The sequence below is a fragment of the Magnolia sinica genome, chromosome 15 (genome assembly GCF_029962835.1).
Source record: "Magnolia sinica isolate HGM2019 chromosome 15, MsV1, whole genome shotgun sequence".
In the NCBI taxonomy this organism is placed as follows: Eukaryota; Viridiplantae; Streptophyta; class Magnoliopsida; order Magnoliales; family Magnoliaceae; genus Magnolia; species Magnolia sinica.
Window position 1 is genome coordinate 16153352 of NC_080587.1, and position 15720 is coordinate 16169071.

General features: G+C 40.8%; 1 protein-coding gene across 1 annotated transcript; it reads right to left on the reverse strand.

Moving 5' to 3' along the window:
* Positions 1 to 6950: 6950 nt before the first annotated feature.
* Positions 6951 to 8365, reverse strand: LOC131227817 (tryptamine hydroxycinnamoyltransferase 1-like). Its single transcript, XM_058223640.1, has one exon. The coding sequence runs from the start codon at positions 8318 to 8320 to the stop codon at positions 7052 to 7054; it is 1269 nt and encodes a 422-aa protein (XP_058079623.1). The 5' UTR covers positions 8321 to 8365; the 3' UTR covers positions 6951 to 7051.
* Between the last annotated feature and the right edge of the window lie 7355 nt (positions 8366 to 15720).

The following is a 15720-nucleotide window of genomic DNA, read 5'->3' on the forward strand; positions in this document are numbered from 1 at the left end:
GGTCATTTTAAGGCATGATTTTCTAAATCTCAAGCAGACCATATCGCTGGAAAATATTGTTGATAGATCTATTGTTAAAAAATTTCTAAGGCCTGCTTGCCATAACGTTTATTTGCCTAGCCATGGGCTCCCATGATCATGAACGAAGGAAAATTGCAAATATCAGCTTAATCCAAAACTTCTGCACCAATGCTTGACTCACGAGAGTTTTAACATGAGGTCGGGTTGAGTATTCATTGAGGTGAAAAGCCACTGTTGTATGAGTGCATGTGTAAAGAAAAAGTAATAATAACATAAATTCCGCTGACCCTAAAAAGTTTTCAACAAGTACATGGGTATGCGTGGGGTCTGACTACATGTGTAAAGAAAAAATATGATAAAAAAAAAATAAATCTCTACAACCCTCGAAAGGTTTTCAATGGTAAGCATTCAAGGTCCTTGTTTCCTGATGTGTGGTACACGTAGGATTTTGGATCTGCCTCATGTGATAAAGTAATGGATAAACAGAGTGAATAAAACACATACATCATGTCGGGCCCACAAGCTAGCTGGCGAGTGTGGAGGGGGATTTCCTACCAAAGGAAGGTCCTGCCCCTGGAAGCAGGTCTGCCCATGGTGATTTTTGAAAAATCCACTCCGCTCGTTCATTTTAGGACATGCAACAAAAACATAAGGCAGTTTAAAGCTCAAGTAAGCAACATGAAAGGAAATAACTGGAATTAAACAACTACCGTCGAAACATTCATATGACCACCAAAGTTTTATATCTGGATAAGGTTTACGGTTCACCCTGGTAAGAATGACATTATAAACTATAAACTGTTTAGATGACATATGAACGTAAGATGGAACCGGAACTTGGGAAAGTTTCAATTGTTGGCATGTGTTTACCAAGACTTTCCTCTCAGGCCTAGAGTTTTGGATCCACCCTACTTATGGTCGCACGTACGTGGATTATCTACTGACAGGTTGGGTAGCAAACTGGTTATTGAAGTTAGGTCACCAAGTTATGTGCCCCATTATGGTGTATGTTTTGTATCCACACCGTTTCATTTAGGGATATCATCTTAGGGCATGAAAAAAAAATGAGCCAGATCGAGGAGCCAACCAAAAAAATAACGGGACAGTGACGTCACCATTAAAAAGTTCTGAAGGCCAGGGAAACTTCTGATAAGCTAATATTTGTATTTTTCCTTCTTTGATATCTGCGTAAACACGTGTAAACGTTGGATCCCAAACAAACATCCGTCGGAAGGTTTCAACGGTGGGCGTCACTCTCCCCACCTGTGGCTGGGTCGAGCGCAGCCTTGATCTGCCTCATTCTTGGAATAAGTATAACACATACATCATGGCGCGCCAAGAGAAATTCGCGACGTCACGCGTTTTCATTGGTCAACGTCAGTATAAGTGCCATGTAATCAGATATTTTAAATATATTAAAAAAATACATTTAATAAGAAGCATAACGGAGACGTTAAACAGAAGCGGTTTTTGTGCCGAGTAAATTAGTAGGGTAAGCGTACTGAGTAAAGTCCGTGGAGTCCACAGTCGTCATTCGTGCATTGTATCAACTCCATCCATCTCTTTTATCATCTACTTTTACGGTTTTATAACAAAAATTAATCATATCCAAAGATCAAGTGGACCACACCACCTGAAACAGTGTGAATTGAATTCCACTGTTGAAAAGTTGTTGGGGGCCCACAGAAGTTTTATATCAAGATGATATTTGTTTTTTCCATTCATCCATGTCTTTGTGATCTTATGAACAGTTTGGATGAAAAATAAACATCATTGGGAGCTTAGAAACATTTCAATGGTGAAAATCAATACTTCCACTGTTTCCTTTGGTATGGTGTACTTGATCTTTTGATATACTTCAGTTTTGGGCTCAACTCCTAAAATGATCGGAAAAAATGGATGGATGGCGTGGATAAATGACATGAATTCACCGTGGGCTCAACAGAGTTTACTCAATACGATAAGACTCGTATGCCATCCGATTTCACGTTGGACGCGGATATCTTGCCAAAGCCTTTTGCAGTAAGATCCTGCGCAAGGATTTCGGATAGGCCCACTATGACATTTTTGATAAATCCAACCTGTTCATCCATTTTTAGATATCATTTTAAGACATAATACCAAAACTAAGGTGTATACAAAACTCAAATGGGCCACACGAGAGGAAACAGTGGGGATTTAGTGTCTACCATTAAAATATTTATATGGCCACAAAAGTTTTGCATCGGCCTAATATTTTGGTGTTTTCACTTCATCCTAGTAAAAATGACCTTATAAACAGTTTGGATGACATATAAACATCAAGACGCCTAGGAAGGCTTCAATTGTAGGAATTTCTTTTTCCACCGTTTCATTTTATATGGCCCAGTTGAGTTTTTGATCATCCTAATTTTTAGTTACATGTCTTAAAATGAGATCTAAAAATGGATGAATGGATTGAAATTCTTATAAACATCATGGTGGACCCCACCATACATCCCAGTGCTGGAACTTCATGCAAAAGGCTTTTCCCGGTGAATCTGCGTCCACGGTTTCTATTGGAAACGGACTTGCTACTCCCCTGCCACTCGGTACTATGTGGGCCCACCATGATGTATGTGTTTCATCCATGCCGTCCATTTATTTTTCTAGATCATTCTATGATCTAAGACCAAATATGAGGTATAACCCAATCTCAAGTGGACCACATTACATGAAATAGTGTTGAATGAACGTTGACCATTAAAAACTTTTTTGGGGCCATAAAAGTTTTAGATCAAGCTTTTCCCTTCATCTGGGGTCTTTATGATCAAACCAATAGATTGGATGTCAAATAAATAGTACGGTGGGCCTTAGGAGGACTTTAATGATGGATATCAAATCACCATTGTTTTCCTGTGGTGTGGTCTATATGAGATTTATATCCCTCTCATTTTTGGGGTCAACCCCTAAAATTATATGTAAAAATTAGTGTTGCAACCTCGTCATTTTGTCTAGTGAACTTCGTCACTTTGTACTGCAACCCCGTCACTTTGTCTACTGAACCCCGCCACTTTGTCTACTGAACTCTGTCAATTTGTACTGCAACATCGTCACTTTGTCTATTGAACCCCATAACTTTGTGCTACAACCTCGTCACTTCGTCTACTATACTCCGTCACTTTGTGCCGCAACCTTATCACTTTGTCTACTGAACCCCTTCATTTTGTACTGCAACCCCGTCACTTTGTCTACTGAACCCCTTCATTTTGTATTGCAACCCCGTCACTTTGTCTACTGAACCCCGTCACTTTGTACTGCAACTCTGTCACTTTGTCTACTGAATCCTGTCACTTTGTACTGCAACATCATCACTTTGTCTACTGTACTCCGTCACTTTGTACTACAGCCCTGTCACTTTGTCTACTGAACCTCGTCACTTTGTATTGCAACCCCGTCACTTTGCCTACTGCAGTACAAAGTGATGGGGTTCAGCAGACAAAGTGACAGGGTTACAGCACAAAGTAACGAGGTTCAGTAGACAAAGTGATGGGGTTGTAGTATAAAGTGACGAGGTTCAGTGGACAAAGTGGTAGGGTTGTAGTACAAAGTGACGGAGTACAATAGACAAAGTGACGGGGTTGCAGTACAAAGTGACGGGGGTATAGTAGACAAAGTAACGAGGTTATAACACAAAGTAATGGGGTCCAGTAGACAAAGTGACGATGTTGCAGTACAAAGTGACGGAATTCAGTAGATAAAGTAACGGGGTTGCAGTATAAAATGACGGGGTTCAGTAAACAAAGTGACGGGGTTCACTAGACAAAGTGACGAGGTTGCAACACTAAATGACAGGGTTCAATAGATAAAGTAACGGGGTTGCAGTACAAAGTGACGAGGTTGCAGTACAAAGTGACGGGGTTTAGTAGACAAAGTGACGAGGTTTAGATTGGATTCAGTCGTAATAAATGGTGGGCGTGACGCTCTCCACTATTTTCTGTGGTGGGGTCCACTCGAGTTTTGGATCTGATTCATTCTTTGGCTCATGCCCTAAAATGATCTCTCCAAATGGATGGACGGTGTGGATACAAAACATATATCATAGTGGAATGCATATAAATAGGTGACATCACTTCAGTAGCGAGTCTCACTGCGCAATGTGACACTGAATCCCAAATGGAAATGAAAGTGGATTGACTACTCTCCCCACCACCAGCCTGGTGGTGGTCATGGTCGGTACTCTGTGGGCCCCACCATGATTTATGTATTTCATCCATTCCATTAATCTATTTTTACATATAATTTTAGGGCTTGATCCCAAAATTGAGAGGGATATAATCTCATATGGACCACACCACAAGAAAACAATGTTGATTGGATATCCATCATTAAAGTCCTCCTAAAGCCCACCATACTGTTTATTTGACATCCAATCTGTTGGTTTGGTCATAAAGACCCAGATGAAGGGAAAAGCTTCATCCAAAACGTTTATGGCCCCCCAAAAGTTTTTAATGGTCAACGTTCATTCAACACTATTTCATGTAATATGGTCCACTTGAGATTGGGTTATACCCCATTTTTGGTCTTAGACCATAAAATGATCTAGAAAAATAAATGGATGGCATGGATGAAACACATACATCATGGTGGGCCCACATAGTACCGAGTGGCAGGGGAGTAGCCAGTCCGTTTCTAATGGAAACCGTGGACACGGATTCACCGGGGAAAGCCTTTTGTATGAAGTTCCAGCATTGGGATGTATGGTGGGGTCCACCATGATGTTTATAGGAATTTCAATGCATTCATCCATTTTTAGAGCTCATTTTAAGATATGTAACCAAAAATTAGGATGATAAAAAACTCAACTGGGCCATACAAGATGAAACAGTGGAGAAAGAAATTCCTATAGTTGAAGCCTTCCTAGGTGTCTTGATGTTTATATGCCATCCAAACTCTTTATAAGGTCATTTTTACTGTTTCCTCTCGTGTGGCCCATTTGAGTTTTGTATACACCTTAGTTTTGGTATTATGTCCTAAAATGATATCTAAAAATGGATGAACGGGTTGAATTTATCACAAACGTCGTAGTGGGCCCATCTGAAATCCTTGCGCAGGATCTTACTGCAAAAGGCTTTAGTAGGAAATCCGCGTCTAGACATGTGAAATCGGATTGCGTACGAGTCTTATCGTACTGAGTAAACTCTGTTGGGCCCACTGTGAATTCATGTGGTTTATCCACGCCGTCCATCCATTTTTTCAGATCATTTTAGGGGTTGAGCCCAAAACTGAAGTATATCAAAAGCTCAAGTAGACCATACCAAATGAAACAATGGAAGTATTGATTTTCACCATTGAAATGTTTCTAAGCTCCCAATGATGTTTATTTTTCATCCAAACTGTTCATAAGATCACAAAGACATGGATGAATGGAAAAAACAAATATCATCTTGATATAAAACTTCTATGGGCCCCCAACAACTTTTCAACGGTAGAATTCAATTCACACTGTCTCAGGTGGTGTGGTCCACTTGATCTTTGAATATGATTAATTTTTGTTGTAAAACCCTAAAATTAGATGATAAAAGAGATGGATGGAGTTGATACAATGCACGAATGACGACGGTGGGCTCCAAAGACTCTACTCAGTATGCTTACCCTGTTGAGTTACTCGGCACGCAAACCGCTTCCGTTAACGTCTCCGTTATACTTCTTATTAAATGTACTTTTTTAAATATATTTAAAAAGTTTAATGATGTGGCAGTTATGGTGACGTTGACCAATGAAAATGCTGGAGGCAGGGAGTTCCTGCCTCCGGGAGGCAGAGGAAACTTCTGATAAGCTAATATTTGTATTTTCCCTTCTTTGATATCTGCGTAAACACGTGTAAACGTTGGATCCCAAACAAACATCCGTCGGAAGGTTTCAACGGTGGGCGTCACTCTCCCCACCTGTGGCTGGGTCGAGCGCAGCCTTGATCTGCCTCATTCTTGGAATAAGTATAACACATACATCATGGCGCGCCAAGAGAAATTCGCGACGTCACGATCGCTACTCAGCCTGTCATTATCCCATCCGTACTTAAAATATCTGAAAAAATGTACGGAGTGAATTTCTCACACGGAATTGGCGACGTCACGACTAGGTACTTAACCTGTCAGTGTCCAATCCGCGTCCTATCTTAGAATATCGAACGCGGATTGCGTCCAACCCCTCCGGGCAGGGATCTGTGGGCCCACAGTGATGTGGGTGTTTTATCCACGCCTTTCATGGATTTTATGTGATCATTTAAAGATATGATCCTAAAAATGAGGTAGTTCCACAGCTCCAGTGGACCACACCAAAGTAAGCTGCACTGATAATGACACCCACCGTTGAAAGCTTTTTAAGGCCCAACATGATTTTTTTTTAACCATACAACCTATTCATAAGGTCATGTAGACGTGGATGAAGTGAAAGCACAAATATCAGCCTGATCCGAAACTTCTCCAGCTCCCAAGAAGTTTTTAATGGTGGAATTTCAATCCCCACTTTGTGGTCTCCTTAAGACTTGGACCTGCGTCATTTTTTGGTTCATACCTTAAAATGATCTGAGGAAAGCGTTGAACGGCGTGGATAAACAAATTACATCATGGTGGACCCCACAGATCCCTGCCCGGATGGATTACTGTCCAGGTGGGGGTAGGACGCAATCCGCGTCCTAAAATATCCGGAAAAAATGTACGGAGTGAATTTCTCGCCAATACGGTGGCCCCACCTAGCTTGCCAGCGCAGGAAGTACCGGATAAAGCCGACATCCGCCTCCGGCTGGTACTGGGTAACGAGCCAAACCACGTCCAAGACCCCCGAAGACGGCTGAAGAACATTTTCACGTATGATAGCAACTTTTACACTCCCTCTCCCAGCTCTTGGAGAGCACTTATATGGCTTTCATTTTTTAATTTTACACTATCATATGGAATATTTATCCACTAAAATAAAACATATACTAAGATCTATAAATAATCCTGCACGCCCACAGGTTTAGCTTAGTCCAAGGAGTGCGAAATCTGTTTGAAGTGGGCCACATGCTCATTCAAAAGAGCTGTGAATGCATCCAAACCACCTTTTCTTTGCATGAAGGCACAAAGATCACTAGCCCTTCAACAGGCAGCTCCGAAGGGAGAAAATCACATGGCCCACCACTCCCAAAATCAAGATCATGGAATTGGAATCTCAGCCAGCTATCAACCTCCACGTTAGGGCACAGGGAGTTCCCCAAGTCCGGCGCTGTCGCCACCAGCCCCTCCCCTTCCCCTCCCTTCAACAGCTCTCCAAAGTCGATGAATGACTGGAAGTATGCATTGTCGATGCGGGCCACAGCTTCATGGATCGTTTTCGCAACGAATGCATGGCTCTCCTTCAACAAGTCCTTAACTTTCAATCTTGGGTAGGCCCAAAGCACCAAGTTTCCAAAATACTCCATGGGCACTGCTGGTTTAATCCGAGCACGGCCATTGACTGCCACCCTCACTTGGGTGAGCTCATCATCTCCGAGACCACGAGCCAATGTTATCTTCTTCCATACATGGGCAAGAAGGCACTCGAAAGTGCTGTATCGGATGCCTGGATTACCGTCGGAAACATGTGTTTTGAGTTGGGTTATGAATTCAGGCGAGAAATTCACGACCAAGTTCATAATCGACAGTGACGATGCGTCGGCAATGGCTGTCGTAAGAGCCGGAGCCTTGTTATCTTTAAATTCGATTTCCCGGTGGTTGAATTCACACATGGGTGGATTCCTTGGGATCGAAATGGCTGCCCGGTCATGATAAGGAAGTGGGTCCACGTTGAGGTCTCGGACTAGTTTAGCCCATGAAAGGAAGAATGAACTCATTGATTGGCCATCAGCCACACGATGGTGGGCCGTCTGGCCGATCACTAGCCCACCGCAGGTGAAACGATTGAGTTGGATCTGTAGCAATTCCTCGACACCCTCGATGGGCGGGTGCAAGTTGGTTAGCTCATGGGATGGGTTGAATGGGAGCCGCTCCACCAACGTCGTCCCAACACGGGCCTCGACTACACGGACCCCGGCATTATTTAGAAGGATGCTTTTGCGACGTTGGTTGTCGATTGTTAGCCGTCCGGCAAGTTGGGGGAAGTAGTTTAGGACTTTGGCGAGGCCGTCGATGATGGCCTCATTGGTGGGCATAGGTGGCCGGAAGGCGTAGAGGATCGTGACATGGAGATCGAAGGCAGCCCGGTCGAAGATGGTGAGAGGTATCAGAGAGTTGAGGAAGGGATGGGGTGGTGATGAAGGAGATGGTTTCAAGATGGTGTTGCTGATTATCTCTACAGCCATTTTCTCTAAGCTTTGCTCTACCAGAGAGAACGTGAAATGGATAGGTGGGAGGTACGCTCTTCTTCTAATGGTCTATTTATAATGAGTCGGGATCCTCTGGTCAACAGGGATTTCCTGTTACCCTAATCCTCATTGGTCCACGTCACCACTCACTTAAAAAGAAAATATTAATAAATAAAGCTTCGGACGCCAAACCATTAGGGTTACTGGAAATCCCTGTTGACCAGACAACAGAGGATCCGGACTCATTTATAATAGACAAGCAAGAGAAGATTTAGTGCTGATATTATATTTTAATGAAAAATGATCCTATGGTCGGTACAATTGCATAGTCAAAGTGAACAATCCAGACCGTTTATTTCGTCCACCATACACTTCATGGGTTGTAGTGTGAAAGATCAGATGACCTGATCTATTCAAAAGCTGGAGGTCTTTCTATAGATATTCGTTTTCCATGCCACGGATGTGATAGTTAGGGTTCTCTTATATAAATAAATGATAGTTTAGAACAAAAATCTACAGTTCAAAACTTGATAAAACTTGACACAACTCGCACGAGTCAATTTGACTCACCAGGTAATTTTACCAAGTGATGTAGAGCAGGTCGCCGGCACTTTCATGGCAATGATGGACCAAAGAAGGCTCAATCAGAGGCGAAAATGATCAGGACCGCCAGAACCTTAAAACAATCATATCTTACTAACTGGAATAAATTTTTTCGACATATCATATATGATTTTGGGTAGGAGAAGTTACTTTAGCAATCAACCCTTCTACGCCGGGTTACCCACACCGGATTTGTGAGATTCCATCATATCATCCATGATCAAAAGTCTATTTTACTTTCATTTTTCCTATAAATAGTAAGATTTACATCGTGTATAACTTTTGATAATTTGAGTTATAGGAGTTGTGCCCAACATGAAAATGGCTTAGAAAAATTAAGAGAATATCATGGTTAGGCCAAATTGGACACTTACTATTTTTGACTAAAAATCATGAAATCTAGTAGGAATGGTGACCATTTATAAATAGTAAGTTTACTATTATTGTAAGGCACACTTTTTAGGGTGTTTGAGTTGGAGTTTGAGTCTAAAACTCCATCCTATGTTTGAGTTCATTATTTAAAGGGTTGTAATTTCATTTTTTTAATCATTAATCAATTTATTTTTGAATTTCTTAAAAATTAATTTTATTTTATCTCCCGTGGACTTGAGAAATCTCTATGAGAAATCTGGAGAGCACTGTGGATTCCAAGGAAAAACACGATTTGGTAATGACTTGGTCAAAACTTGAGAAAACACTAACATGACTCAAAAATATTAAGCAAAACTCGAAAAATGATAAAATGACTCGGCTCATCACAACTGAACATTATTAATATATTATTTATACTATTAGATATTTACTAATGCTGAGAAAACTAATAAAATCTGGTACGAGTTTTCAAAGAACTCAGCTGAGTTTTTGAGTTGACTCGACTCAAATAGATTTTACGGCCCCTAGAAGTTTTTAACGGTGCACGTTCAATCACCACTGTTTCATGTTATGTCGTCCACTTGAGATTTGGATCTACCTCATTTTTGGGTTCATACCATGAAATGATACGGAAAAATGGATGCACGGCATGGAGGAAACACATAAATCATGGTAGGGCCAACAGAGGCATCGGCACTAGCCAATCCCCGACCCTCTCAGGGTGGGCTCTAGGGACGTGGATTGCGTCCTACCTCACCCAGACGGTAATCCATAGAGGCTTGATGTAAGTGTTTTATCCACACCGTTCATCGCCTTTCTCGTATCATTTTAACATATGATCCTAAAAGTGAGGCAGGTCCAAAGCTCCAGTGGACCAAACGAAAGGAAGCTGCAGTGATAATGACACCCACCGTTGAAACCTTTATAAGTGCCACCACGATGGTTTCTTTACCATCCAACCTATTAATAAGGTCGTCTACGTGTAGAAGTTTTTGATAAGGCCGTGTATACGTGGATGAAGTGATAACTTAAATATCAGCTTGATCCGAAACTTCTCCAGCTCCCAAGAAGTTTTTAATGGTAGACATTCAATCCCCACTTTGTGGTCCACTTTAGCCTTTTTCCTGCCTTAGTTTTTGAATGATATCTTAAAATGATCTAAGAAAAGCAATGAACGGTGTAGATAAAACACTTACATGACGGTAGGCCCCACAGAGTCCTGCCCGGACGGATTAGCGGATGGGCGGCGGTAGGACGCAATCCGGGTCCCTTGTACCGGATGCAAAACGTACCTACCCACTAAAAGAAAAAACTGTCTTCTAAATCCAAAGAGCCGTCGTCTTTCTTGTCGCCTTGGTGGACAACATGTAGACCATTGATAAGTAACTGGCTCATATCCAACGGTCAGAATCGTCCAATGACCATAACTTTTAATCTATGGATACTTCACGGTAAGGCCCAAAAAATGAACAGTATAGATCTAAATTACATGTGACACGTGTGCAAGGACCTTCTGTGTCAGTCAAGGACAATTGGGGAAACCTCCACCATCCATATAGTCCTCTTCTTGTTTGTGAATTTGAAGATTGAATTCGACTCTAACCACAAAAGTGGTGGGTTGTTGAAATGTATTTGGACATAACCTCTTGCCAAATCTTGCAAACGTGTTTGACCATGAAGGGTTAAATGCCCTTGGCCAACATGGGTCCCACCATTATCAGACGATACTCAACCTGAATTGCTTGGATCTTGCAAATGTCGCCATGGAGGACCCAAATGAACGGTTTGGATATTCTAAAAATGGATTATTTCACTTTTAACTATCGCTTTGGGAAGATAGAGACACGTTTTTCAACTTATGCGGAGAGATGTGGGAACATTTGATCAGAAAGTCAAAGCAACAGCAGCGCATCTATAGAAGATACTGCAGGGAGCGGATTCGGTGAGACCACGTCACCCAAGACAGTGCGGTCTATGTATCTATTGTGTATACGTGGCCTTTCATCGTTTTTTCATATTATTTTAGTCCATGATCCAAAAAATGAAGTGCTCGCAATTCAATTAGATTAGGTTGCACATATGAGAGAGGGCTTATATTAGATATAGATATGTGTATATGTGAGTGATATGTATCCGTGTGCTAGAGTCTACCTGACTCAAGGGTTGATTGAATTGTTGGTATCTCCTTCACCGAAATGGATAGATTAGAGATAGGACATATGATCCAGACTCCTCTCGACGATCAATATTGCACTCCGTTCAAGCAATTTGTCAAAGTAAATGAGGTTAATCCTTCTGAATGGGCTCCTTTTGCCTTGTGATATTAAATGTGAGTTCACGAACCTAAGTACTTCTTTCACCAACACTTTAAGTTCAATGTACTTCTCAAAGGAATAAGGATGTACTTACAAATTAAAGAAAGCAAAATGTTGCTAACTCACTAATATTTGAAAATGATGCTTATAATAATCGACAAGTTACAGGACAACCAATGAATAAATAAAAATGAAAAAGGATAAGTACATAATGCACCTATCAGAATAGACAATCGATGTAGGTATGATCAGTTAAATTGAAACTTAGATTATCACAATCTTACACGTTAAAGTTGTAGAAAAATTACTCCTAAGGTACTGTACTAGGACCTGCCATACAGTAGCTATGTTAAACTAAGTTAGATTAGGCTATGCTAGGAAAGATTAATGAAAGATAAATTAAAAGATAAGTTGGTGAAATTTTGTAGATTGTCAAGGTGGTGAAATTTTGTTAGGGTTTCCTTGTTGCTTCTGTATCATTCGTGCTCACGTCGTTGTTCTGGATATGAGAAGCCATTTGATTACTCCAAAACTAACAACTTGGATTAGGAAACAAAAAACTCCAGTTGTATCTAACTCCTTGGTTTCTCTGATCTGAAATTTCACGTGTTGTATGATACCACGACTATACGTGGAAGCTTGACAGAGATAAGAAAGGATGATTATATCCTAGAGGGGGGTGATTAAGACTAGAGCTGGGCATATTTGACCTGATCTAGTGGATTCAACCCGATCAGACCCGTTCCGAACCGAACCGACGGCCTGAATCGGTGCGGATCAAGTAGGGCCGTTCAGATCTGATAGTTTTTCGGATCGAGATCGGGTTGTGGTCAATCCGGACCGATCCGATCCAAAAACCTGATCCGAATGGATTCGGACCAATCCAGAGTGAGGGGATGATAACTAAATCAAATAAAAGTAGGTATACGGTTTGGTTTCCATACACTTAGGGCCTGTTTGGCCAGTGGTATTAAGTTGTATTAAATAAGATTGCATTGCTAATCCTACCTCGAGATTGGGAATGACAAGTTTGGAAGGAGTGTGGGATGGGAATAAAATTAATTTTATAGGCTTTGGAAAATGAGCCTTGTGTTGGAAAGTGTGAGATGGGATTTTCAAATCCCATGGATGATGAATTTTTCCTTTACCCAAGTGTAATTTGAAAGGAAATCCCGGGATTTACTTTTAATTGCATACATTCCAAACATGGTATTGGAAAACATGGGATACACCCAATCCAGGGACAATACTTTACACATACATTTATTGTTACTTTTACAATTCCATCCACCTTAATCCAACCTAATGCAATTGGCCAAACGGGCCCTTACTGTATCATTTCTTCGAAACTATATAACCATGTATTCTCAACCATGGTTTATTTTGAAAAGGTGAGGTTTTTTAAAATGAATGACGCCCATTAAAGGAAGCTTCCTGGAAGCAAACCATGTCAAATCATGAGAAAAAAAGAGAGATGAATCATTTACAACAGCAGCAAGTGGGCCACATACAAGTCAGTCAGGTGGACTCAAATTCAGCCATGTAGGCCGATTGGTGAATGTGTCCTTGCTTAATAAATCAAGCTGGTGTAACTCACCAGGGGGTTGACAAATGTCCTTCTTGAATATTGACCATTAGTTTTCTTTTTCGACTATTTTCTTCACATGTATTTATGTCCTATTCCTATATGTTCAGTTTCCATCTCTTGTTTTTTGGGATAGTATTATTTGTTGTTGGATCTGATTGATGAACGGTATGGATCTTTCGCATGCATGGCACATAGGCACTTTTGAAGTGATTATGTTTAGAATGCACGTGTCTAGATACAAATAGCACTCTCCAAAGCCAAATATTTCAAACCTTTTAGCCTGTAGCCGCCTGACGCTATAGCCCGTAGCTTGTAGGTACGTGTCGTGTGAAGGCGAGCACTGCCGTTGTAGCCTCTAGCCTGTAGTAGTGACGTCACCAAGCTTTGTAGACCCACGATGATGCATGTGTTGTATCCATACTGTCCATCCATTTGGAGAGATCGTTTTATGGCATGAGAAAAATAATGATATAGATTTAAAGTTCAAGTGGACCCCACCATAAAAAACAGTGGGGACAGTGACATCCATCGTTCAAAACTTCTTAGGTGCCACAGAAGTTTCCAATCAAGCTTATATTTTTGTTTTCACTTCATCTATCTCTATGTTAAATTATGAATAGGTTGGATCTAAAAAATACATCATGGTGGGACCTATAAATGTTTCAACGGTGGGTGTGACTGATCCCACGGTTTTCTGTGGTGGGTCCACTTGAACTTTAGATCTATCTCATTCTTTTTCTAATGCCATAAAACCATCTCTACAAATGGTTGGACGGTATAGATACAACACACGCATCATGGTGGGGTCCATAGAGCTTGGTGGCGTCACTTCGTAGCAATCTGGTGCTGACCTTGTCAGTATCTAATCCGCGCCTACATGTAAGTGAGAGTTTCATGCTGTGCACGTCAACACAGTAACGTGTAGATAGACGTGCCTCGAGATATGAATGGCTCAAATGAGATCAATTACATGGGCCCCACAATTATATATTTATTATATCCATACCATTTATCCATTTTTCATGATCATTTTAGAGCATTTGAAAAAAAAAATCATATTCACAGCTCAAATAGACCACACCAAAAATAGCAGCGAGGATAATAATTTTCACCGAAAATGAATCGGAACCTTGGCTAGTCCGATCCGACTTGGTTTTCCTGACCGAGTCGAACTCGGATCGGATCAGGCCAGTAATGGTTCGGATCAGTTTGAGTCAGATGACCCGGACTCGGTCTCGGATCGGATCGAGTTCGAGTCAGGCCACGTAGATTTCGATCAGAGTTGAGTCGGACCCAATCCGATCCGACTCGATCTGATGCCCACCTCTAATTAGGATAAAACAAAATTTTAGCCAATTTAAATACAATTGCTTAACTTAAACTAATGTGAAAATTAAACTAAGTAAAATAATTTAACACTAAGGCTTTTAAGTCATTAGTGGGTTTACCAATCACATAGACGGTAAACAATGTGGCAATCAAGTAACTAGTTTATAAACATAATAGTGTACATGTGTGTGTGAGATGTGCTATACCTATCAACTCATAATATTCATCTAACCATGTATACATATAATTATAAACATTCAATCACATAAGCATAATTAAACATGTGCTTAAAAGACAATCCCAAACACAAGCATGTATAGTAGTTCGGTTTTCCTACTCTACTCTCGGCAGACGCACTCAACCCATGAATATACCAAATTTCGCTATCAAAGGTTTTAAATTAGATTCACCTCTAACCTTCACAATTTTACACAAGGACCGACTCCCATAAGAGATTCTACGTGGTTTTCTATAGGCTCCCCACGAACATCAGTCTTATAGAAGAACCAACTGGCATACACTCTCGTCGCAGGCTTCTGCAAGAGACACGCGTTGGTTTTCTATCTGCTAATTAACAACAATGATATTAGTTAAAGGACATACATTCATTCCTATTAGAGGCTCCCACAGAGACTAACACATATTAGAAAATGGTGGAGATTGAGTTCATCTTTAACATTGAGGTTGGAATCCTCATTAGAGTGGTAAAGCTCAAAGTAGATAAATCAAATCTTATGAAATATAAGCCTTATGATGTGGGATATGATTGGGGATTCACCTAAACTTCAATTACACAAAAAATCCTTCAAAATTCCTAAAGATCGGATATCATTTATAAAGAAATCAATTTCCAACGATCATAAAATGGGCATAAATGGCTAGTTTTCGATCGCACCGAATTAGACAGGAATGTTGCTAAACAAACATGAGCACCTTCAGTCCAATCGAAGGTGGTCTTTAGTCGCACTGAAAGTGGTCACTGAAGGTAGCATTTTTTGTAACCAAATTACCCTGAATTTTACCTCAGCACGCTGTCCTGTTTTAGAAGTTTTCGGTTGAACTGAAAGTGGGTTTGGTGGACCGAAGGTTGTTGAGATTATGCATTTTTTCTAGTAACACGAGACATCTAAAGGCAATATAAGGATGATCAATTTAAACTCAAATGGCTTAATGGATTATCAATAAAAGGT

What these genes read in the sequence shown, in the direction of transcription:
- LOC131227817 (XM_058223640.1), bottom strand. Translation starts at nt 8,320, where the DNA reads ATGGCTGTAGAGATAATCAGCAACACCATCTTGAAACCATCTCCTTCA.